Below are 25,058 nucleotides of genomic sequence, written 5' to 3' on the forward strand. Positions count from 1 at the left end.
TATATATATATAAAAGTTGGGTACCAACTGTATGTTGCGTTTCAAATTTTATTTAACTGATTAGAGTACTTAAAAGTGACCTATATAGTGTACTAGCTCGACACAAATATAAAAGATAATATTTCGAAATGCTTCTAATGTAGTCAAACGGTGAGGTTAAATATTTCTAATAATCACTTAAATAATAATCGTCTCGCAATTTTTGGTGACGGAAATAAAGTTCACGTGATCCATATGCTCAGCTATATTTTTCATGTAAATACAGTTAATCGGAGATAAGTGATCTTCGTTAACTTCAACTCGAAGAAAATTCCTTAATTCTTTTGCAANATATATTGTGTGTGTGTGTGTATGTAGAACATGATGATGCATGAAAAGGATTAGATAAGTAGAGAAATTATATTAAAGTGGATGCTTAGTTCCGTACGCACATATTACCTATATTTGTATGTTCTTAGATTTGAAGTTTTGGTCAAGAAAATTGTTTTATACGACCTAACGGAGAAGTGACGCTAAAATGATTGATATTAGTATTAATACCTTTCTATGGCTTCCATATTCCTAAGATTTTGAGAGTCTAATTAAATTTTTCTAAGATTCTCTCATCTAAGGATGGTAATTTTCTTCGACCCGAATGGAGTAGAATATGAAGAAATTTTTTTACCAAATTAAATAAATGGATAATCAGATATAGAGATTTTCGGGTATGCAGATGGAGACGGATGTAGTAATATTATAACTATACCCGGCCTGAATACCCGATTATATATAAATTATTTATATTATTTTGTTATTTCTTATATGATGTTTATTTTTCTATTTTTATCTTTATTTTTTTTCCTTATTATTCTCATAAGAATTTGTTAAATAAGCATAATTTTATGAAAATAATTCAAATTTGAAAAAATATCCTTGTAGGTAGTAATAAAATATTTGTGTAGGGTATGAATACTCAGTATTGACCCAGTCCTCTGACGGGATAAGGATGAAAGTTGAATATCTGACGGGGATGTGGACGAGGGTAGATACAATAAATGAAGATGAGGATAGAAGCATATAATCCTTCTCGAATCCGACTCATTGCAATTCCTACTCCCATCCAATATATCATGCTACATTTGATAGGCTTTTCACAAAAAATATTTTTATTTCTGGAAACACAAATAAATATATGGGTGTAATTTTATTAAAAAAAATGTAAAAACAATACAATTTTATTGAAAAAAATCATTTGGAGTAACGTTTCCTATAACAGCCACATTTAGAATTTTTATTAATTTTATAATTTGTTCAATGAAAAATTGCAAAATTGACATAGTTTATCTGATTGTGATTCTAGTTCTTTAAGAAGTTTCAGGCTTAATATAATAATTTTCTTTATTATGCAAATTTAATCACTTTTTCGCTAGAGTAAAGACTTTGGCTCGAGATATATTAGCAATATTCGACCTCACAATATCAACAACAGTGTCACGCATATCATGTGGCAAAAAATACCACATTTGCAAAGTGAAACGGGTTATTATACTAAAACTAAAATTAAAACTAAAATGAAAAATTTACTATATACCTAAAAAGATCAAAATTACAGTAAGATCAAATTACATATATTGTTTGTATGGTTTTAATTAATTTTAGTAGGTAAATAATTAATATATTTGTCTGATTATGACAAAAATTATAATAATATAATAACAATTTCTTTTAGAAGTGATGATGACTATATGTTATCGAAGAAAGACAAAAGAAATGATTGACATATCGTTTGTTTTTATTTTAAAAAATATAAAATGTACATCGAAATGAAAATAAACCAAGACAGACATTATTATGTTCTAATCCAAATACTATATATAATTTCAAATTTATATAAAAAATATATCTAGACCCGACCCGACCCGACCCGACCCGACTTTGTCCATGATAGAAAATAGACTTCTCACAAGATGTTTAATATTTTGAGTAAGTCTCTTGTGAGACGGTCTCACGAATTTTAATCTGTGCGACGGATCAACTCTACCGATATTCACAATAAAAATTAATATTTTTAGCATAAAAAGTAATACTTTTTCATGGATGACCCAAATAAATAAGATATTCGACTCACGAAATTGATCCGTGAGACCGTCTCACCATAGTTTTTGTGTAATATTTTACGTAAGTTCCCATATATCAACTAATGAACCAATTATTTCAAGTTGAATTCATTTATTGAGGTGAAATGTCGCAAATCATCTTTTATTTTCAATTGAATATAATAAAGCTTAGTTGAATTTGTACGTTTATTTGTGTGTTGTGTTATATATAGTGAATTCTACCAAATATTAAATATATATGGTTGATAACAACAAAGTAACAGCCTTGTCATTAATAAATATGGCACGCATGAATACCTATCAAAATTTTCGTGTTAAGTTAATTTTGTCTAAAATTTTTAGAAATTAAATTAAAATTAAAAACTATATAGATTACTTGTATAATTTTTTTATGGAGTAAAATTATATTGGAATACTTTTTCATGGAATGTTATTTAGTGTTTTTATTTCATTATATTATATATTATTTTATTATATTTTATTTATATGAAAATAAGGGTATTGGAGAGGGTAGTTTTTCTCTGGGGAGAAAACTCCTTTTAGAGCATTTTAAATTTCACATGTTTTGTTTTTTTATTTGGATTTAGTGTTATCGGGCTCGGGGATAAAAATTTCTTTTTTGCGGAATTGCCCAATCCTATCTTTCTTTGAAGTAAGTCTGGAGTGGGAGAAACTTCTACAGCAAATTACCTAATCTTTCGAATCCTTGTTTCGGAGTCGATAAATTATACGTCCTCTCGTTGAATCATAACGACTTACTTCAATTTTTACTTTATCGCCTGGCAATATCCGTATAAAACTACGTCGCCCCAATTGGTTGGACCGTAGGTGCGACGAGAAAATGAGTGTTATTCCGTTTTAGATTACTAAATTTAGGAATTGAGAAGTTAGAACAATTATTTTCACTTTTTCATAAAAAAAAAATGAAAAACCAATAAAGTACATCATTATCAATTTATACTATCATGAAATCTATATACAATAATATAAAATGTATATAAACCACCATTTAATTAAATAACAAAGATCATGAAAGAAGTATTGTATTCGTAAAAGTAAAAACATAATTTTGATTTAAAAAATCTAAAATAATATCAATAAAGATAATCTTGTTTGTAACAAAAAGTTGTTCGAGTTGATAGAGTAAATAACGATACGACGGATGATTATGAGTTTGATTTTGACTAACAGCACTTTTTCGGACAAGATGTCACACGAACTTATGGTTGGGCACCGAAAGACAGAGAGAGTTGTTATTAAAAAAATAATAATAAAAATGGGATTGGTCGGAAAGCAAGAAAGTACAGACTTTAAAAATGCCTCGCACAAATATTTTTCCATGTGATTATGGCCATTAAAAAAAAATTCCAATGAAAAGTTGCACCCACCCACTGACTAGAAAAAGTAGTGGTACATTTCGATTTTTTGAAAATTTCCAACGACTCTAATTAAAAAGAAAAAAAATTAAAATAAATTTAAATTTATAAAATAATACAATATTTTACGAGGCCCACAATAATAAAGGTTATTGGATGATTTATGGGGATTTGGGGTTGGGAATTTTGTAATATGCATATAGCTTTCCAGGTGTTTCTCAGGATAAAAGCCTTTTCAACATTCTAAAATAGTGTGGGAAAGTTGATCCCATGTTCTTAGATATGGATAGCCTGGATGATGAATCAGGATGATTGATGAAAATATGATTGGATTTTTAACGTTATGAACTTTTAATCTGATACCCTCGACGTCAATTCGGTATTGACTTCCTCTCCTTGAATCCTGGATCCGCCCGTGTATACGTTCTTCAAACTATAGGATACAGTGGAAGCCGAGGAATTTTACATTATTCAGTTATAGTTATTTTGAAGGAAATGAATGTGAACAGTGACTAGTATCTCTATAATATGTTTCAATAGATAATAATTTGACATGCTAACTAGGTTAGCTACATAAAAATAAGTTTGAAAGTAAATATTTGTTTGAAGGTGTTAATATAATTAAATAAATTTTACATTTTTTGTTGGAAATCTTTCTAGAATATTAAAAAGTTATGATTTTTTAAATATATTTTTAAGTTTTAAGAAACCTAAAAACTCAATTGAGTATGTCCAGATTAATTTTTATATAGTTTTTTTTTATCGATAAAATAATGCTATTTATCATCCGAGAGAGAAAATGAAAGATCGAAGTCATAGGATACTTACAATTGCTTATAGTGGTAATTTTCAGGCAATGTATCTTTAAACTCACAATCCCATTAGATAAAGCAAAAGTAAACAGGCCAAACATATAAAAAAGAAACACTTTGAATCAGAATTATGTTGTATTACACTATGAGGCTGGACTGCTTACCTACTGTTGCCTTGTGATGAACATCATGATTAGCCACATATGAACTTTTAATTTGCAAGCCAAAATGTCCACCACACAATAGCTGCCTGCAATGATGCAACCAATTTATATATCAACTGGCAATGATTTGCTGGACTGAATGCAGGAGTGCACACAAGCCTTTTCCAATGTTGATCCGCTTAAAAGTTATCGATGATGTCTTACGCATGCGCCACATGCATGTGTGCAATTGCTGTCATGACAAGGGATCTCGTGTTTACGTCCCAAAGAGTTTCATATCATGACATGTCATTCATCATTCTGATATCTTGAATACCTGACAGAATGTGAACTGGTGAGGATATAAAACCTGATGACAAGGGAGTGCAGAATTTCAAATTGTAGTTTTAGAGGGATCAAAAGCTAGGATGTTGTTAAATACACTTGGAACATAGAAGGGAAAAATGACATTTTGCAAGTTAAGTGGGTCAAGTGAACTACTCAAACACATTCTCCCTCTGTCCATGGTCTCAACCATTTGGCAAAAAACAGAACGTCCATCGAAATTGTTGACAAAAAACGGAACATCCGTCGAAATTCTTCTGCTTTAGTGGAAATTTCATTATTCATGACGCGACATACTAAATGAATCTTTGCCAAACTTCCTATTATCTGACATATGACGAAGATCTAATCGATATATCAGAAAAAGTAAGTTAGACATAACAAAAGATTTGAAATTATGTACATATATTCGAAAGTGTTATTTGTTTATTTATTTATTTTTCTGTTTTGGGATGGTGGGGGTTATTATGTTGCCAGGTCGGCATCCTATTTCGACTCACAAAAGAGAAGTTGACAAAAGGTGGGGGAGGAGTGGCTGTCTGCTGGTCTTTTGCTTTTGTGTTTTTATCGCCTTAATCGCCTCTGCTTTTGGCATCCCTACAAACACATTCCTTTTATTTCTACAATTTTCATAGCCAGCACATTTCTTAAAATTCCTCTTCCTGCCTAGACAACGAAAAACAGCAATCAATATCTTCTTATTCTGCACTTAATGATCAAATAGCTTGATTAAAATGGTGAGTTTTGGTTGATCATGTAGTTGGTTTACATACAATTTTAAATTTTTTCGTCACTAGTGAAAAATGATGGCTTCTGCTTCTGCTTCTGCTTCTGCAACGATCCAGGGAACTCCCGTAAACATCATCATTGGAACCCATGTCTGGACTGAGGACAATGAAGCTGCCTGGATCGATGGAGAAGTTTTAGAGATCGAGGGAACTGATGTAGTCATAGTTACTACCAATGGGAAGACTGTAAGTTCTTATTTTGCATCCCAATTCAATTACAATTTTTATCTAGTCTATTCTAGTTGATGATGCAAATAAGTTCTTGCCTCAGGTAGAACCATATGTAACAATGCGAAAAGTTCATTAGCTGTAACCTTCTAACTGACGATTAATCTTTTGGTATACTATAACGGCCTTAGCAGTTCTCCTATGGTTTGGAGTGGGATTAATTTTTTGAAGTCATAGTACTGTCACAATTTAAACACAAACCTACAGTCTCCAGATAAATATTCCATATCATCACATGAAATCTGAAGTTTTAATCAGATTGCAAGTCTTAATGATCTCTGATGATATATTAACCAGGCTATGTGGAAGAACATATAGAAAACGCTGTGAATGAATGAATAGTATTCAAGAAAGTTTTATACTAGAACTGAACTCAAACATGCATGAGTGCAGTTTGAGAAAACACAAAACAGATCAACAAAAACAATAAAAGGTGGATAAAGGATATTCTGTAAGAGAATCAAATGCTAACTCGTTTAGCAACATTTGACATGTCCGTCTCTCGACGTTAGAAAGTACCTCATTGAGTTGAGACACTTCCATTTTCAGATAGTGGCAGCTATTTCCAGTATATACCCAAAAGACATGGAAGCTCCCCCTGCTGGGGTTGATGATATGACCAAGTTAGCTTACCTCCACGAGCCAGGAGTCTTATATAACCTTGCGTCCCGTTTCGCCCTCAATGAAATATATGTAAGTGCAAAATGAAGAACAAATCTATTGATATTTCTGATTAAAGATAAGGCTAATGACTACTGAAATGTGTTCAGACTTACACTGGGAATATTTTAATAGCAGTCAATCCTTTCCGGAGGTTGCCACATTTGTATGATGTCCACATGATGGAGCAATACAAAGGGGCTGCCTTTGGAGAGCTAAGTCCGCATCTTTTTGCAGTTGCAGATACCTGTTACAGGTTCATCTTTGGCACAGAATAATCACAAATAAATGAAAATTATTGATGACACTTCAGTGACAAGTTAAGCTTCATCCCTCAGGGCAATTATCAATGAACACGGAAGTCAATCTATCTTGGTGAGCGGGGAGAGTGGAGCTGGTAAAACCGAGACAACAAAAATGTTAATGAGATATCTTGCATTTATGGGCGGAAGATCTGGTACCGAAGGAAGAACAGTTGAACAACAGGTTTTGGAGGTGAGGACAAACAACTCTATTTCTTAGCGGTATAGGTATTTCTTGTCATTGAAACTCAACATTCTACATCTTCAGTCCAACCCGGTGCTGGAAGCATTTGGCAATTCAAAGACTGTAAAGAATAACAATTCTAGGTATAGAAATAGCTTATTAATTTTTCAAGTTCAAGTGGTAACAATGTTTCTGGGCTGTTAACAAAAGTTCATGAATTGGACTTGTCAATAATTACTTGACTGGGTCTGTGTACCAGTCGTTTTGGTAAATTTGTAGAGATCCAATTCGATAAGCATGGAAAAATCTCAGGAGCAGCAGTTCGAACGTATCTTCTTGAAAGATCACGTGTTTGCCAAGTCTCTGATCCAGAAAGGAATTATCATTGCTTTTACATGCTTTGCGCAGCACCACCAGAGGTGACCTTTAATCTAATAAGAATCAACTTAGGACACATTCATAAGAAGCCAACTAAGTTCTACCATATCACTGCAGGACTTGAAGAAATTTAAACTTGGAGACCCAAGAACATTTCACTATCTAAATCAAAGTAATTGCTATGAAGTGGCAAACGTTGATGATGCCAGAGAATACTTGGAAACCAGAAATGCCATGGATGTAGTTGGAATCAACCAGGACGAGCAGGTGTGCCACCTGAATATAGATATTATAGAAAAGTCTAGTTGAAAAAAAAATACTATCATAACCAATTCAGCTTTTCAATTCTTCCAATTGTTGTTTTTTGTTTTTGTTGTGTTCCCTTTATCTAGGAAGCCATATTCCGTATAGTAGCTTCTATACTGCATATGGGGAATGTTGAATTTGTAAAGGGGAACGAAATAGATTCTTCCAAGATTAAAGATGATAAGGCACGGTATCACCTTAAGACAGCTGCTGAGCTACTCATGTCAGAACTCCCACCAATACGACTCCTCTTCTTAGCTAGTATTTCTCTCGAATATTTTTGTTCACCATGTGTTTGAACAGGTGTAATGAAAAAGCAATGGAGGACTCGCTCTGCAAGCGTGTGATTGTAACTCCAGACGGAAGCATTACAAAACCATTGGATCCAGAAGCAGCTGTTACAAGCCGGGATGCTTTTGCAAAGACAATATATTCAAGATTATTTGATTGGTGATATGAAAACCACTTGGTTTTTAATTCATAAATTACACGTATTAGATAATATATTCTAAATATTTGCCCAAGCTCGAAGCATAAAGAGACAGCCCCAACATCTTTGAACCATTCCACTGTGTCATGGTACAATAGACCACCCTGCAAAAAAAAAAAGAGGAATTCAGAACCTTGACATTCAAAAGAAATTATATATTAAAAGGCACTTTCGTTGACTTAAACTTGATATGATTTACCACAGTTAAATTTTCGTCAATGGGATGTCATTTATCTAAGAATATGGTTAAGACAAACTTTTGTGGCCGAACTTCTTTTAGAATGAAGGAGCACTCACTCATCTGGAATGACTCGAACTCAAGGTCTACGTCTTGGAAAATAAACAAATATACCCGTTGGGCTGTTGACCTAGAAGAAATTGATTTCTGCATTCTTATTCCATATTTCAAGTCTGATTATTCAATATAGTAGGATAACACTGATGAGTGAAAAGAATAACCATCATGGTGTTGCTTGTCTAAAATTATGACAGGATTGTGGACAAGATAAATAGTTCAATCGGTCAAGATCCTAATGCTAAAAGCATAATCGGAGTCCTAGATATATACGGATTTGAAAGCTTCAAAGTTAACAGGTATGATGTGCTAGTTAATTTGGCGTAAAAATTACAACTCAAGACTAATATTTCCTTATTCTATACATTGCAGTTTTGAGCAGTTATGTATAAACCTAACAAATGAAAAGTTGCAACAGCATTTCAATCAGGTTATGATAAGAATCAGCATGACTTCAGAACCACCTAAACTTGCAGTCCCATATACATGACTGGTATGTTGATTCAATTTAAAATGTATATGTACAGCATGTATTCAAGATGGAGCAGGAAGAGTATACAAAGGATGAAATCAACTGGAGTTATGTTGAATTTGTAGACAACCAAGATGTCTTGGATCTTATTGAAAAGGTATGCACAAATTCACATTACAGGCAGTTTATGCTAATTCACGTGATTCCTTGGCGACAATGAAGATTTACCTGAGCATAACATAGAAATTCACTTTCAGAAACCTGGAGGAATAATTGCTCTTCTTGATGAAGCCTGGTAAGTTACTCCTGCTTGCAATATCATGAAACCACCTTCATTATTTTTTGAATAAGTATTCCGCCAAAAATTCATTTTTTAACTCGATGTCATCCCTTTTCAATTTCCTTGCGAACCATACAGATTGTGCCCGCTCTCTCCTTCAATCTATTGTTAAAAGGTCGTAGCCCTCTTGAGTTGATATAACGAGGAAACTCTCAGAAATAATTTAGATTTAAATAGGTTCTCATCCTCATCAATATTTGAAAAAAAATGCATCAATACAAACATGGTCACAACAGTTCAGAACATTGAACACCACCAAAGTGCACATATAGCTTACTTATCTCTTTTGCAGCATGTTTCCAAAGTCGACTCATGAGACCTTTGCGCAAAAGATGTACCAGACTTACAAAGGACACAAACGTTTTAGCAAGCCTAAACTTGCCCGAACTGATTTCACCATAAATCACTATGCCGGTGACGTGCGTACAATTATCAAAGAAATATAAAAAATTGGTGCCCAATTATTTTATTATGCTATTCTGGTAAAACAGGTTATCTATCAAGCTGATCATTTCCTAGACAAAAATAAGGACTATGTTGTTGCAGAACATCAAGCTCTTTTGCTTGAATCCAAGTGTTCATTCGTTGCAAATCTCTTTCCTCCATTACCAGAGGAAACATCTAAACAATCCAAGTTTTCCTCCATTGGTGCTCGTTTCAAGGCAAGTATAATCAGTGATAAACATTACTGCGCAATTCTAATAGCCCGATTTGTGACCATGCAAATATAAATTTGCAGCAACAATTACAAGCTTTAATGGAAACTTTGAGCACAACAGAGCCACATTACATCAGATGTGTAAAGCCCAATACAGTTTTGAAACCTGGAATATTTGAAAATTTCAACGTCTTAAACCAGTTAAGATGTGGAGTAAGTTCGACAACCATAATAGTTTATTTGTTTCCACAACACATCTGCTCTGGCTTTATAATTTATATCTTCCATTTACAAAGCATCTGCTGTATGTGTGGTAGGGTGTGCTGGAGGCTATAAGAATAAGTTGTGCTGGATATCCAACAAAAAGAACATTTGATGAGTTCGTAGACCGTTTTGGAATGCTAGCTCCAGATGTTGTCGATGGGTATGTATTATAATAATTACAGATCCATTTTGTTCTCCATTCAAGACAATAAAAGCATTGAAAAAGTCGGCATTTCTTGGCCACTAGGAGGAACATACTATCAAAATCTTGATCTGATGCTATCTTTTGTGAATTTGTACAGATCTGATGAGAAAACAGCAAGTATTACTGTCTGTGAGAAAATGGGGTTAAAAGGCTATCAGGTATAGAAACCAAATATAAGAGATTGTTTTTTGCTTTTGGAGTTTCTGAATATTTAGAATAGTTAACACCCAGTATTTCAGATTGGGAAAACCAAGGTCTTTCTTAGAGCAGGGCAGATGGCTGAATTAGATGCACGTAGAGCTGAAGTTCTGGCTCGTGCCGTAAAATGCATCCAGAGGCAAATCCGAACACACCTTACCAGGAAAGAGTTTATAATCCTAAGAAAGGCTACCACACATATTCAGAAACTTTGGAGAGGTAACTCAGTCTTTTTAGCATAAATAGTTAAAATTATGTGGTAAATATCCCAACGACATTGTAAGGAATTCTAGGAATATCATCTTTCAGTCAGTCGAACAAACAAGCATATTGCAAGTCAATGAAAAGTATGAGAGAGCATTTTTATCAACAATTATTGAAGCAGCATTTGAAACAACTTTTAACTATGCTTGTCACATAGGTTGGCTTGCACGTAAACTTTACGAACACATGAGGAGAGAAGCCGCATCAATTCGGATACAGAAACACACACGTGGCCATACAGCAAGAAGATGCTACACCAAATTACAGGAAGCAGCAATAGTAATTCAAACTGGCTTACAAGCAATGGCAGCAAAAAATGAGCACCGACAGAGAAAACGAAACAAAGCAGCGACTATCATTCAGGTAGTAAACTGGCACTTCAGAAATCCAGTTTTGCTGCAAAATGAAAGGAAAAATTTGATTTGGTACACACCATGGAAACTGTTCATGAAACCTGATATGAGATCAAATTTAGCATGACAATGAACTAAGATATATCCTGATATTGAATATGAGCAATTCTTGCTCGAGAAAATTGTGCCAAAATCTGGTTCTTACGAATAACTAACTTCACTATGTACATGGATATAGGACACATCCTCTCTTTCAGCATATATATGTATGTATATTGTATATATATAAAGGCAGGAAGACGTAAGATAGGAAATCAATATCCGCTAAGTTATTACACAGACCGACTAGATTAACTTCATTATTGAGAGTTATTTTCCAAGTCATTAAGCAACATTATGAAGGCTTGCTCACTCAAATATAGAAGCTGAATTGGCACTAAAACTAATCATTAATTTATCTTTGTTTTTTCCTAGACACAATGGAGAAAATTCCATGCCCTTTCTGGATATAATCATATCAAAATATCTACACTCGCACTTCAATGCCTCTGGCGAGCCAGGCTAGCTAGGAGGGTCCTCCGAAAATTGAGGATGGTTAGTACATCTTTTAAACAAAATCATACTTCATCTGCTCTATTTACTTTTACTAGGAATGATCACGTGCGATGCACGTGGGTGATTAATAATGAAATATATACTAACAAGATTTAAATAATTTTTAAAATCGTTTGAATAACATCTTGTTTATGAGTATTCATTGATCTTAATATATCAAAACACAATAAATAAAAATACATCATAATGATAAATCAAATATATTTACTTATTTATATAACATTTTTCAATTTGCATGATTATAACATAATGACAGCTCTATCAAATTAATAAAGATAATTTTCATCCAAGTATCATTCACAATGGAAAACAATAAAAATAAAATTAAGAGAATAGTAAATTTTTCTAAAATCAAAATCACAATGTATTTAAATGAAGTGCATATAGTGACTGTCAAATAAAATTATCTTAATTAACTAAATTATCATAATGATGTTAAAATAAAACTCCTAAACTTGTTATTAAGTTAAATATCAATTGTGTTTTTGCTAACTTTTAACTCCTTGCGAATTTTGTTTAACTTTTTCCTTTTTTAGAATAGATATTACACATCAACTCAAATATTTTAAACTGTATAGTAGCTCAATCATCATGATTCGATCGATGTATCCAACAAGGACAATTATTGCACTCCAACAATATCAATAATTACACTAATTGCAATATATGATAATTGATCTCATGACTTTGACTCTTATATATACCAATTGTAGGATCATGCATTTGCCGCTTTANTTTTTTATCTAAAATATTATCATAATACATAATGAATCATAAGTGAAATCACTAAATTGTTGAGTAACTATTTATTTAATTATTACTTAAATCAATTTATTGGAATTTGTCAAAAATTTAGCATTTCTTATCATCTACATAAAAATATCAAGAGCTTCATAAATTCATTGATATTAATTAAAAAATTTAATTTAAATACATAAAAAAATTCTTAAGTTCCTAAAAAAATTATTTTATAGTTATATCTGAAATATTAAACATTTTATTAGAAGTTTTTTTCTTATCAGCTATATAAAAATATCAAGAGTTTCACAAATTTATAGACATTAATTAGTAAAAATAACTTAAATTAAATATATAAAATTTATAAAAAATAATATAACGTGTTTATAATATTATGAAAAAATTGAAAAATATAGTTGAAGAACTCACAAATTTTATTAGTTATATTTTAAAAATTAAAGCGAGTTACACCCATATATGGTACAAGGTTTTCTACCCCGCAATGAGATGTACAAGTAGTAAAACCACAATTAAAAAATAATTCATTAAAAAAATAATTTGAGAAAAGTATTGCAAAATTGCAATCACAGAATAATTTTACGTTAAAAAAATATTCTTACAAATAATCTTTAACATATTTCAATATCTACAAAATATATGATGCTTCTTAGTTCATATTTTAAAATCAATTTGTTATAAAATNTTATTAGAAGTTTTTTTCTTATCAGCTATATAAAAATATCAAGAGTTTCACAAATTTATAGACATTAATTAGTAAAAATAACTTAAATTAAATATATAAAATTTATAAAAAAATAATATAACGTGTTTATAATATTATGAAAAAATTGAAAAATATAGTTGAAGAACTCACAAATTTTATTAGTTATATTTTAAAAATGAAAGCGAGTCACACCCATATATGGTACAAGGTTTTCTAACTCGCAATGAGATGTACAAGTAGTAAAACCATAATTAAAAAATAATTCATTAAAAAAATAATTTGAGAAAAGTATTGCAAAATTGCAATCACAGAATAATTTTACGTTAAAAAAATATTCTTACAAATAATCTTTAACATATTTCAATATCTACAAAATATATGATGCTTCTTAGTTCATATTTTAAAATCAATTTGTTATAAAAGTGACTTATTTATATGTAAAATAAAAGAAAATATAAGATATAAATATGAAATATTCATTAGCAATTATGATGAAATACACTAATTTTAGTAACAAATTTTAGCAGCAACAAAGAAAAATCATGGGTAAATTGATAAATTCAACATGCATTAATATCCAAAGGCATTTAAGATAGACAATAAATTATAAAAGAATCCATTAAAAAATTATTGATTTAATTTGCTAAATTAAATGAATAAAGATATATTAAAACATTCACAATTAGAAGTGATATATTTATATGTATGTTAGATGTTAGATTTTACTAAGAAATGTAAATAAATAATTTTTCTGGCCTAAAATTTAAAAAAAATAGGAATGTGTATTAATGTCCAAATCCATTTAAAATAGATAATGAATTACAAAAAAAACTCATAAAAACATATTAATTTAATTTGCTAATTTAAATTAACAAGAAAATTTAATTAAATAATTTTTTTGACATAAAAGTTAGGAAAGAAAAAAGAATTTGTATTAATGTCCAAATTCATTTAATATGGACAATGAATTGCAAAAAAATTTTTGAAGATAACCTATTAATTTGTTTACTAACTTAAATTAAATTAAATAAATGAATAAGGACAATTAGATACTCCTGATGTTAATAAGTAGACAGAAAATAAATAAATAAATTGTTAATAATTCCATTGTCACAACACAGGAAGCAAGGGATACAGGAGCACTCAAGGAAGCGAAAGACAGGCTGGAAAAGCGTGTTGAAGAGCTAACATGGAGATTAGACTTTGAGAAGCACTTAAGAGTATACTAATGTTGCTTTTTGCATTGAATTCAACACTTAAATTCAACATGTCATCCTCATTCTGTTGTTTTAACATACATAGCTTCTAGGACTGAGATGGTAGTTGGCCGTCACTTTTACAAGAATTCCAATTTCATTTTTAATTTAAACCCCAAATCAAGCAATTACTGATCATTCAATTTGCAAAAGACTATTCTGTCATCAGAGAACCTTTATAGGATAACAACTGCTGCGAATGATCAACTTTGTGGAATTTCGAAGTTTTTACTCAAATATTATCTGAAGATGGTTAACTTTTGATGATATATGATCCACTAATAAAAGTTAAATGAACAATATACAAGTATAAAAGCATATAAATCGTAGAGCTTAAAGTTGTCAATTCTTAAGTATCATTATCTTGCAGGTGGATATGGAAGAAGCAAAGGGACAAGAAATAGCAAGGCTGAAGAATGCATTACTAGATATGCAAATACAACTCGACGTAGCACAGGCAGCCATAATCCATGAAAAAGAAGCTGCAAAGATAGCCATCGAACAAGCGCCACCAGTTATCAAAGAGGTACCAATTGTGGACAACACAAAGGTGGAGCAATTGGCAAACCAAAACCAAGAGCTTGAGGTAACTAGAAATAAAAGTTTTTAAAACTTTCCTGGAAGCCAAAAGTTCAGTTTGCACGTTGAATCGTCGAATACATAAGGTGAAATATCAGCAGTGTAGCATGTTTTTGGGGCATGGTTAAAAAGAAAATGATGATTAAACCCAGTGAAGCACTCCATGCTTTAAGCAAAAATTTGTGAAACACTAATGCTCTCAAAGAACAACTTTATTACATAAAACATTGGAAATGGCAAAAAATTAACAAACTCAAAGCAAGTGACAAAGATATCAAACACAAGAATGAGAACGAAAAATAAAACAAAACCCAGACTATGCAATTAGCAAATCAAGACAACCAAATCAGCCGAAAGACTAGCTCACACGGCACAGAGGCTCAAGGTACAGTGAGGCACCTAGCAACAAGTAAAGGCACAACCCTTTAGCAAAGCATGGACATTGGAACACCATAAAAGTTTGAACACCCTTTGAACTTTGACTCACATTTAGGGATTATGAATTCAAGTTGAAATGTAACATAATAATCATAAAATTTGCGTGTACACTGAAGAATATTTATATACTGTTGTCAACTGGTTTATAAGGTGTGTGTTGGAAGCTATTTGACATCATAAAATTATGCGTCTTGTCTTGCACCTCAGCTTCAATATGTATCAGCACACCATACTGTGCACCTTTAATAATTCTGAATGCACCACAAAATGTGAAGTCGGTCATTAGCATATTCATAATCATTTTATAGTAGCTAATTCAAGTTTGTATGAGCAGGAAGAGATCAAAGATTTAAAGAAACTTGTAGACGAATTCCAGCAGAGTTACTCAAATGTTGAAAAAGTAAGTCATGCTAGACTTAAAGAAGCGGCAGAAGCGCAGATGAGAGCCTCGCAACTTCAAGAGACAATACAAAGGTATCTGATTTGAAATGTTCATACATTAGCATGCCTAAAATTGTCCATCTATTTTCACTATATCCACTTTATGTTATCTCAGATTCGAAGTGAATCTTTCAAATCTTGAATCCGAGAATCGGGTTCTAAGGCAGCAGGCTTTGGCTGCATCAGCTGAAGAAGATTCCAAAGAGGAACTGGAAGAGTAAGAATATACAAGAATGACATTTACAGCTTTACGATTTGAAATAGTTATATTCTTAGACCCTTGATAAAACTCTACACAAGCATTAGTTGAAGGTTATGCAAATTTCCTGCCAAATTTGATAGTACAAGACTTTAAGTTCGTATACTTGATCCCAAAATTTAAATTTACGCTCACCAGTTTCTTCCTAGAACCAAATGCATATTTGTGAATTTATCATTTTTATATTCAAAGGTCTGTGCACTAGAGGGAGCTTTTAACAATAGAAGCTACTGCGTGAGCCTCGTTAATGTGACAAATCAGTACTCTTAGAAAATATAAGAAAAGAAGAGTAACTATTGGCAGGTTGAATCAAGTAAAACCATTGCAGAAGAAGATAATATCAATCCAAAATAGTTTAGTTGGTAATGAAAGTTAAATTAAATGATCTGAAGTAATAACCTCTAAGGAAACTTGGCATATTGATCTGGAAGGTAGTTCACTCCAGAAATCTGAGAATTTCAAATTTTCAGATTGAAGAGCAAGATCAGAGATCTTGAGGCAGAGAATACATTTCTCCTTGGTCAAAAAGTAGTTATGGAGAAAATAGCAAGTCCTGGTCTTCAAGTTATCCAATCAGAAAAGGTACATCAGGTTTTTACAAATACTAACGGCTATGATTCTATGAACTTATACCCTTGTCAAATACAGAAATTGAATAATGGGTATCATAGCAACCACAATCTTCAATTGATGGAGCAGAAACAGATGGCCAAAGAAGAACTGCACAAAACTGAAGCAAGTTTTTTTTTTTTCTTTTCTTTTTTAAATGGGCTGCACAAAACTAAAGTAAGCTGATATGACTATAAAATTTTCAGAACAAATAACAAGTAAAGAAATAAGTGACAATAGTTCTAAACAATTCAATTGACAAGGGAAATTCTTGCCCAGGATGCACAACTCACTCTATCAGTCCTCACGAAACAAAGATCCTTGACAGATAGACAGCAGGTATATCATGTGAAATTCATCCAAAGTATCATATATGATGTATGCTGCTTTATTTTGAACATTTACACTCTTATGTATCAGGAAAGCTATGATGCAATAATCAAATGTCTTCTTGAGGATAAACGCTTTGACAATGGCAGGCCAGTTGCTGCTTGTATTGTTTACAAAGCACTCATTCAGTGGAGATTGTTCGAAGCAGACAAGACAAATATATTTGATAGGATTATTCATGCAATCCAATCTTCAATTGAGGTAATTAAACCAATTATTTTAGCTGAGAGAGAGAGAGAGAGAGAGCGCAAACGCCACCTCTATAAATGAAATTATCGGCTACCCATGTCTTTAATGCTAACACCCTGGTTACATTGGACAAATTAACAAACAATATTTTTTCAGAATGAGGACAACACAAAAGATCTTGCATACTGGCTGTCGACAACTTCAACTCTTCTGTTTCTCATGCAAAGAACAATCAAGGCAAATAACACAACTGCAGTGGCTTTCAAGCGTAACCGAAGCTCACCCATTTCGTTTTTTGGTAGAATAGCACAGGTAGACTATGACCAATTGAAATCAGTCACCATGAAAAAATTGTAAAGAGTCTGGGTTACTTTGTCAGGGTCCTTGGGCACCGCCTATGATGACAGGGATTTCAAGTGGATACAGTGGAATGGAGGGAAATCCAAATGTGAGATCACGGATTGAGGCAAAATATCCAGCTTTATTGTTCAAGCAACATCTAACAGCCTGTGTAGAGAAAATATATGGGATTATTCGTGATGGTTTAAAAAAAGAGATCAGTCTATTTCTTAACCTATCCATACAAGTACGTACAATGATACAATATCCTTGCAGAAAGAGATATCAATCTGAAAGCTTTCACCAACCATTATCTTTACCATTGTATCTCGTAAACAGGCACCAAGAGCTGCAAGGATCAGACCAGTAAGAGGGTCATCTAAGGGTATCCACTCACAAATCATAACAAAACAACAAGGGTCAAGTATACATTGGCAAAATATTGTCCATAGCTTGGATCAAACAAATGGAGTGTTGTCTGAGAACTACGTGAGTATTATGTTAGATTTCATGTTCTTTCCTTTACTCGATGGACATGAATCAAAGAGAGTTTCTGATGTTAACAAATCTTCTTCAGGTTTCTTCGACACTCAAAAGGAAAGTTTTCAGCCAGGTATTCTCATTCATAAATGTTCAGCTTTTCAACAGGTGAGCACTTCTTCCAAATATTCTGACTCAAAGAAGAGCTCCATCCTAAATTTTTTTATGTAAACAAATCAACGTCACAACTATCATCACACCCCATTTCGCAGCTTTCTGCTTCGCCGTGAATGCTGCTCGTTCAGTAATGGGGAATATGTAAAAGCCGGTTTACAAGAACTAGAGCGTTGGTGCTTGAAAGCAAGTCATGAGGTGAACAACCATTTAAAATTACAAAGACAACTTGTTCAAGAAACTGAATTAGTAAATGTTGTTTTTTTTTACTGTGACACAGTTTGCTGGATCCTCATGGGATGAACTCCAGCACATAAGGCAAGCTGTAGCTTTTCTGGTAAGGTGGCATAAACTTGGCTTGGTTTGTAACCCGATTATAAAGAAATATTAACCATAAAAAATGTTCCAATTCCACAGGTCTTGCATCAGAAGACTCAAAAGTCAATGGATGAGATCACAAATGAACTTTGCCCGGTAAAACTAACTTCATAATGTAGTTTTTTTTAAAATTTATTACCTTAGTGCTGAGAACAACAAATGATCAGATAGCTGTAATACATACATTCATAGAAAACTTAGTAGCGTGAATATGTGCTGAACTCCACCAACTTTTCAAATTAAAGAGGATATACTTGAATGCTCGTTTTATTTCATTTTTTTCACCAGGTGTTGAGCATGCCACAAATATATCGAATCGGAACTATGTTTTGGGATGACAAGTACGCAACCCAAGGATTGTCTACAGAGGTAATGACTCTCCTTGAGTTCCCAATAGCATGATCATATGAAGTTTTTGTGATTTAGCTTTACAATCCCCTTAGTGCCAAAAACATCATGATCTCTAAACCCTCACGAGAAGCACTACGCAGGCATTACATTTTTTTTCTTTCAGACAAAGTAGAACCGAAATATGTATCTTGTTTCAATACTAGTGAAGTCAGTCCATTGCAGTTTTCATGCTGCTGTATAGTCCATATATCAGTCGCCGTTGAACTTTCGTTCTCTTCTCTCAGTTATCTAAATTCTAATAAAACCTTCTTAATCAAAAGAAGAGAAAACGGTGTACTTTCTAGAGGTAACAAACTCCATACATGTTAACTTTCTTGCTTAATTAACTACCAAAATCTTAATTTCAGGTGATTGCGAAGCTGAAGGAACTGACGGTGGAAGACTCAATTAATACACCGAACAATACTTTTTTGCTTGATGCGGATTCCAGGTAACCAAACTTAATACTCCTATAACAAAAACATGTAAACAAAACAAATACAATGACTAAATCCTTTTTTGTCCAAATGACAGCATACCATTCTCAATAGAAGAGATATCACAATCTTTCCAAGACATCAATGTAAAAGATGTCGAGTCACCGCCCCTCCTTCGACAAAGATCAGACTTCCACTTCCTGTTGCAGACATCAGAATGATATGTCTTTTTGTGGTAGCCAATTTTGATTCCATACAAAACAAAAAACAAGTTATACATGCAACAACTTGAATGCATATCCACTTTGTTTCTTTTTGAGAGGTGAGAAAGTGAGTGACGAGTCTTGCAATTGTATATCCTTATTAATTCATTTCAACAATTTTTCATTATTTTCTAAGATTTTTTTACCTTTATTGAGATAAAGATAACAATCAAAAATCTGGTTGGAACTATCACTGAACAATGGTGGATGCAAATACGTTCATTTTGTGAGAAGAATTGCAATACAACCATAAAGCAAAAAAGGTTGAGTGTGTTTCCTTATTCCACTTTTATCCTAAAAATTCCTCATCTGAAGCAATATACTTTTTTGAAACAGACCATAATCAGTGAGAATTCAAATTGATAAACCCATAAAGGTACCAAGAATCAAACCAATCATAAATAAAAATCGATTGAGACTTGATAATAGCAGTTCTGGGAAAAAAAATAAGGTATTCTTGCCAGAATAATGTTATATTGAATTACTTGATAAAATAGCCAAGTGAACAGTGTCAAGTAATTAATCGGAAATGCTATTGCGTAGTAGGCTGCAACAGCTATTTTTTTGGCGTGTACCAGGTAAACCTCCTGAGCAATTTTTTTTGCAAATATGGAGGAGAGAACATACCGTCATTGACTTTAAATTTTTTTTAATTTGGAGCCCATTATTTGCAAATGGCCCGCCACATTCTCCCTTGTATCCTCACAATAATCTTAAAAATTTCTATGATAGATGACACAAGCTAATCAATCCAATACATTTTCTGGCAAGGTCTATTCACATACATTCTTGTTAAAATAGACTGGAATATGAAGTAAACAAATCTTAAATAATAAGATAAAGAAAGAGAATAACCTAGCACCATTTGAGTATGAAGTTGTTATGATGTAACCCCACATTTTCTTTTGCTTTGAGTGCTTGAGCAATAGAAAAAGCTCCTTCATCCTGCATTTAGTTTAACAAAACATTGATACTAAGAACCCTAACTTATACTCACATATATATGAATACAGAAAAGGCAAAACTCATACAAGATATTATTGTGCGAAGAAAAAGAATGCAGTTTCTGATTTTTCCGTTGGTATGGGGGAAAATATTTTTGCAACTTTTTATTGATCCAAATACTACATAATTATTTTTCAACGTGCCAATTTCTCACTTTTCTTCGTGTTTGACACAAGTGTATTATGGAAATTGATCAAGACTTAACTTCGACTTGATTTCCATGAATTGGGTCGAATCGAAATTTCGTGACAAAATTGATACATAAAACAATATAGTTAATGGTTGGTGACTGGTGTGTACCTGAAAACATATTTTAAGAAATTGGAGGGAGGAATATAATCGAAGTATTTATATCTGAAAAATAAGTAGATATAAAATATATTTTTTGAATAAATATATTAAATATTTTACTAGAGAAAAGGGGGAAATGTTGAGTAAATTTGAATTAAAATAAAAATATTTTTTTTATTAATTTGGATAAGAGACCAACTCGGCCTGTGTGTTTCCCTCGGCACTCTATCGCCATGTCTGTCTCATCCTTCTCTGCGACCATTCCCACCACCGCCAAATTCTCCTCCTCCTCCGCCACCTCCCTTTCCACTTCATTCCTCCTCCGCGTCCCCCTAAAACGGTTGTCTAACCTCTCCCTCAATGCGGCCTTCCCCTCCGCAAAACCACATACACTTGTTTCCGCTTCATTGGAGGCCGGAATAGGAATCATGGGCACTAAGCTCGGAATGATGTCGTTTTTCGACCCCTCTGGCGTTGTTATCCCCGTTACTGTTGTCGGATTCCGTGAGGGGAATATCGTCACTCAGGTTAAGACTGTGGCGACCGACGGGTATGATGCGGTTCAGTTGGGGTATCGAAGGGTGAGGGATAGGAAATTGACGAAGCCGGAACTGGGTCACTTGGAGAAGTCGGGGATTATCCCGCTGCGGCACTTGCAGGAGTTTAGGCTGCAATCTGTTGACGGGTTTGAGACGAATCAGCGGTTGGCTTTGGAGGAGTTGTTCAAGGAAGGTGACTTGGTGGACGTTTCCGGGACTACGATCGGAAAGGGGTTTCAAGGTATGGACTTTACTTCGGCTATTGTTGTGCTCTGTGCAGCAGTGGTTGTACACTTTTGCGTTGATGGTTGTTTGATACGGTAGCGAATTAAGTTTTAAAATTTGTTTCACACAGATTTTACATTAACTAAATTTAGTTTTTCTTTTTTTGTTGAATTTGAAAGTAAGCTGAGAAAGCAGTATAGATCCACAAGAGAGTTTGATGTCATGAAGAAGAGTTGTAGATGCTGGTAGTAATACTTATAACTTATATGAGAAAAGTTGATTGTTGTGCAACCAAGCAACTTCTAATCTTCTTGCAATCAAATATTTATGACATAATCAGCTTACTTGATCAATATGAATGCTATATAAAATTACATATATGACTAATACAGCAAATCAGTTTATAGATTAATTGTTTTAAGAACAAGAAGTTGTCGGATTAATAATGTGCTGGTATTGAAGGATACGAAAGTAAGGTGTCTAGCATCAGTGAGAATGAATCAGTGGGAGGATCAAATGTGCTGACTTTGGTAATTTGACAACCTGGAAGGACTGTATTTTTCAGTTCATGTCTTGGTATTCGGTACATGTAATTTCGTAAATTCATTCTTGCCGTTTCAGTTACTTAGGTTGCGTGGATTGTTAGTGCCTAGTGGTATTCATAAACAAGGTTATGCATGTATTTTTGCAGCCTTAAGTTCCACATTTGTGCACTGTTGTGCTAGTTATATTTCCGGTGACAAGACAACGGTTTGTTATTGGCTGGAACATGTTAAATGTTTGTTGCTCCCTTCTATTTGTCAAGAAACTGTTAGTAGCAATTTGATTTCGAATCAGCTTAAACTGGCATTTTTCTCACCCAGTCTGCAGGTCAAACTTAGTAGCCATTCCTGCTCCCCAAGCTCACGAGCCCATTGAACGTGGGTGTTATATGTAGACGAACCAAGCTGCTCGCTAGCTACTCAGAGTTCGTCTTGATAAAAAGTTCGTTCGAGATCGTTCGTTAAGCTTATCGAGCCGAGTTTGACAATTTTATTGAGCTGAGCTCGAGCTTAATTGTATTCGGCTCGTGAACTTGCGAACTCGAGCTCGTTTATGTGGTTTGAGCTCGACTAATTTGTTAGGATATTTTATTCGGCCGTAAATTTACAACATACATTGTTTATTTTTTGTCCCACATTGAAGTTTTAGTGAGCTAGTATAAGCGCTCGATATTGAAGCAGTAGAGTCGCAAGAATGAAACTCAAATGAATTATTAGTTGGCATGTTGGTTAAGAATTCTCAAAGAGCTCGAAAATGAGCTTGTTTAATGAGCCTGCTTGACAAGTCGAGCTTGAGCCAGGCTCATTAGACGTGATAAATGAGTTTTTAACGAATCGAGCTCAAGTTATTATCGAGCATTGTAATTTTCAAACGAGTTGAGCTCAAGCCAAATGATAAAAACTCGAATCAAGCTCGAGTCTACATATATATATCTTAAACGAGTCGAGCTCGAGCTTGACATTGTCCGGCTCGGCTTGGTTCGACTCGTTTACATCCTTAGACCACAGCAAGTGTTGGCCGCTATTTATCTGTTACTGAAACATTAGATAATCAATCACCCCCTTGGATCCTTCTTTCAAGCTTATAAGTCGATAGAACTTTTTTTCTCGTTCAACACGATGTGTTTTTCCACGATTTTGAGTGGTGTATGGCCTGTATGCTTTATTGGTTCTGATAGAGTAGTAGCGTTGAAGCTTATAAATATTTGCCCTTCACCAGGTGGAATCAAGAGACACAACTTCAAACGAGGGCCAATGACTCACGGTTCAAAGAGCCACAGACAACTTGGTTCCATAGGTGCTGGCACAACTCCTGGCCGCGTATACAAGGGTAAGAAAATGCCTGGAAGAATGGGAGGCACCAAGACCAAAATACGTAAGCTGAAGATCATCAAGATTGACAAGGACCTCAATGTCGTGATGGTCAAAGGGGCTGTTCCTGGTAAACCTGGAAATCTTCTTCGGATTGCTCCGGCCAAGATTGTTGGACACAACATACCAAAAAATTAGTCTTATTTTGCCTTTTCTATCGTATCAGTGCCTTGCTCTCGAGTTCCTCAGCAAGTAGCATTACAGAATTTGCATTTTCGTCACCTACTTTGGTAGATGTGGAGTTTGTTGTATTCAAACATTATCTGATTAAGCAGAAGCATTTTTTGTAGCTGCAGTAAATCTTTTCTAGGCGGGTAATTTCTATTTTGGACATCAATATTTAATCTTTATCAAGCAAAGTAATCGAATCTCGAACCCAATATCTTAGTGTCAGATAAGATAATTTCTAACATATTTTCAACGAGGGAGGTGTGCAAAAACTATTGCTCGAAAATAGTCATTCATAATGTTTGAAATATATGTATTTTATATATTATTATATTATATTAATAAAATATTAAATCTAGCGGTTCACAAACTAACGAACAAATAATTTGGACTCAAGTTCGATTAAAAATAAATAAAATTTATTCAAGTTTGACTCAAATTTGATAATTTAAAATAGTATCAAATATCTTTTGATTGCTCCTGTCGATCAACTCAACTCAAGTCGCTTTGCATTGGCAGGGTCAACTCAACTCGTTAAAATTACAAGCAATTAAGGAGAAATTTCAAAATATAGAGAATTGCATGTGAAGGGAGTGAGGTACACGATTGGACGAATTTCTAAATATTTCAATATTTACATCCAAAATGAGAAATCAAACTATGAGAAATTTCGAGATTAGATCATGTGAGCTAATATCAATTCTGTAGAATATGTCGAGTGTTTGTCGTTTTACACAAAAAATTATAAATGATTTATAGTTGTACAACTCAAAAATTTTAAATTTTACAATAGCTGAACAGGCGACGTTTCGATCACTCCCGAGACAATGACATTTATAACTTCCCAAACAACATTGTAATTATTATAATTGTTATTATTACATGGGAAAGAGATGGATGAAAAATACATTTCACCAACTCCACTAAACATTCGTCGGAGTAGGGAACACAAGTTGTGTTTTAACTATTAGTTTTTTTTTTAAAAAAAAAGATCATATAATAATTATAATTAAATGAAATACATTTCAAGAAAAGTAAAATGAGAAAACTTACTGTAATTA

The 25,058-nt window shown here is 33.2% G+C and overlaps 2 protein-coding genes and 2 long non-coding RNA genes across 8 annotated transcripts; 2 read left to right on the plus strand and 2 right to left on the minus strand.

The window, feature by feature from the left end:
- Positions 1–3,605: 3,605 nt before the first annotated feature.
- On the minus strand, positions 3,606–5,678 carry LOC140960311 (uncharacterized). Of its 2 annotated transcripts, none has more exons than XR_012172147.1 (3): positions 5,273–5,414; positions 4,449–4,764; positions 3,606–3,905 (listed from the first exon to the last, which is right to left on the minus strand). It is a non-coding gene; the product is annotated as an uncharacterized lncRNA (long non-coding RNA). The 2 variants fall into 2 exon arrangements; XR_012172146.1 differs by lacking the exon at positions 3,606–3,905 and adding an exon at positions 5,546–5,678 and having other exon boundaries at positions 4,235–4,764; positions 5,273–5,438.
- Positions 5,576–19,980, plus strand: LOC140960308 (myosin-12). Of its 2 annotated transcripts, XM_073418534.1 has the most exons (39): positions 5,576–5,746; positions 6,338–6,481; positions 6,559–6,704; positions 6,787–6,943; positions 7,019–7,077; positions 7,194–7,353; positions 7,430–7,579; positions 7,705–7,841; positions 7,922–8,068; positions 8,601–8,702; positions 8,776–8,833; positions 8,931–9,032; positions 9,133–9,170; positions 9,508–9,634; positions 9,707–9,877; positions 9,955–10,086; positions 10,191–10,297; positions 10,440–10,500; positions 10,582–10,759; positions 10,962–11,167; positions 11,632–11,751; positions 14,356–14,454; positions 14,861–15,076; positions 15,842–15,981; positions 16,064–16,165; positions 16,678–16,789; positions 16,856–16,942; positions 17,096–17,155; positions 17,237–17,407; positions 17,552–17,707; positions 17,775–17,981; positions 18,074–18,223; positions 18,312–18,382; positions 18,487–18,586; positions 18,669–18,725; positions 18,806–18,862; positions 19,055–19,135; positions 19,525–19,607; positions 19,691–19,980. In XM_073418534.1, the coding sequence occupies exons 1-39, from the start codon at positions 5,576–5,578 to the stop codon at positions 19,812–19,814; spliced, it is 4,746 nt and encodes a 1,581-aa protein (XP_073274635.1). In that variant the 3' UTR covers positions 19,815–19,980. The 2 variants fall into 2 exon arrangements, with proteins under 2 accessions (XP_073274635.1, XP_073274634.1); XM_073418533.1 differs by having other exon boundaries at positions 16,678–16,942; positions 17,096–17,407.
- Positions 8,049–20,683, minus strand: LOC140960310 (uncharacterized). Of its 3 annotated transcripts, none has more exons than XR_012172144.1 (5): positions 19,696–19,887; positions 17,990–18,083; positions 17,679–17,902; positions 9,075–9,317; positions 8,049–8,212 (listed from the first exon to the last, which is right to left on the minus strand). It is a non-coding gene; the product is annotated as an uncharacterized lncRNA (long non-coding RNA). The 3 variants fall into 3 exon arrangements; XR_012172145.1 differs by lacking the exons at positions 8,049–8,212; positions 9,075–9,317 and adding exons at positions 15,106–15,758; positions 20,484–20,683 and having other exon boundaries at positions 17,465–17,902; positions 19,696–19,793; XR_012172143.1 differs by lacking the exons at positions 8,049–8,212; positions 9,075–9,317 and adding an exon at positions 15,106–15,758 and having other exon boundaries at positions 17,465–17,902.
- A 654-nt stretch (positions 20,684–21,337) lies between these two features.
- On the plus strand, positions 21,338–24,129 carry LOC140960119 (large ribosomal subunit protein uL3c). Its single transcript, XM_073418267.1, has 2 exons — positions 21,338–21,932; positions 23,678–24,129. Exons 1-2 carry the CDS (start codon positions 21,386–21,388, stop codon positions 23,965–23,967), a joined length of 837 nt encoding a protein of 278 aa, XP_073274368.1. The 5' UTR covers positions 21,338–21,385; the 3' UTR covers positions 23,968–24,129.
- The last annotated feature ends 929 nt before the right edge of the window (positions 24,130–25,058 follow it).

This window comes from Primulina huaijiensis, chromosome 15, assembly GCF_012295235.1.
Source record: "Primulina huaijiensis isolate GDHJ02 chromosome 15, ASM1229523v2, whole genome shotgun sequence".
Classification (NCBI taxonomy): domain Eukaryota; kingdom Viridiplantae; phylum Streptophyta; class Magnoliopsida; order Lamiales; family Gesneriaceae; genus Primulina; species Primulina huaijiensis.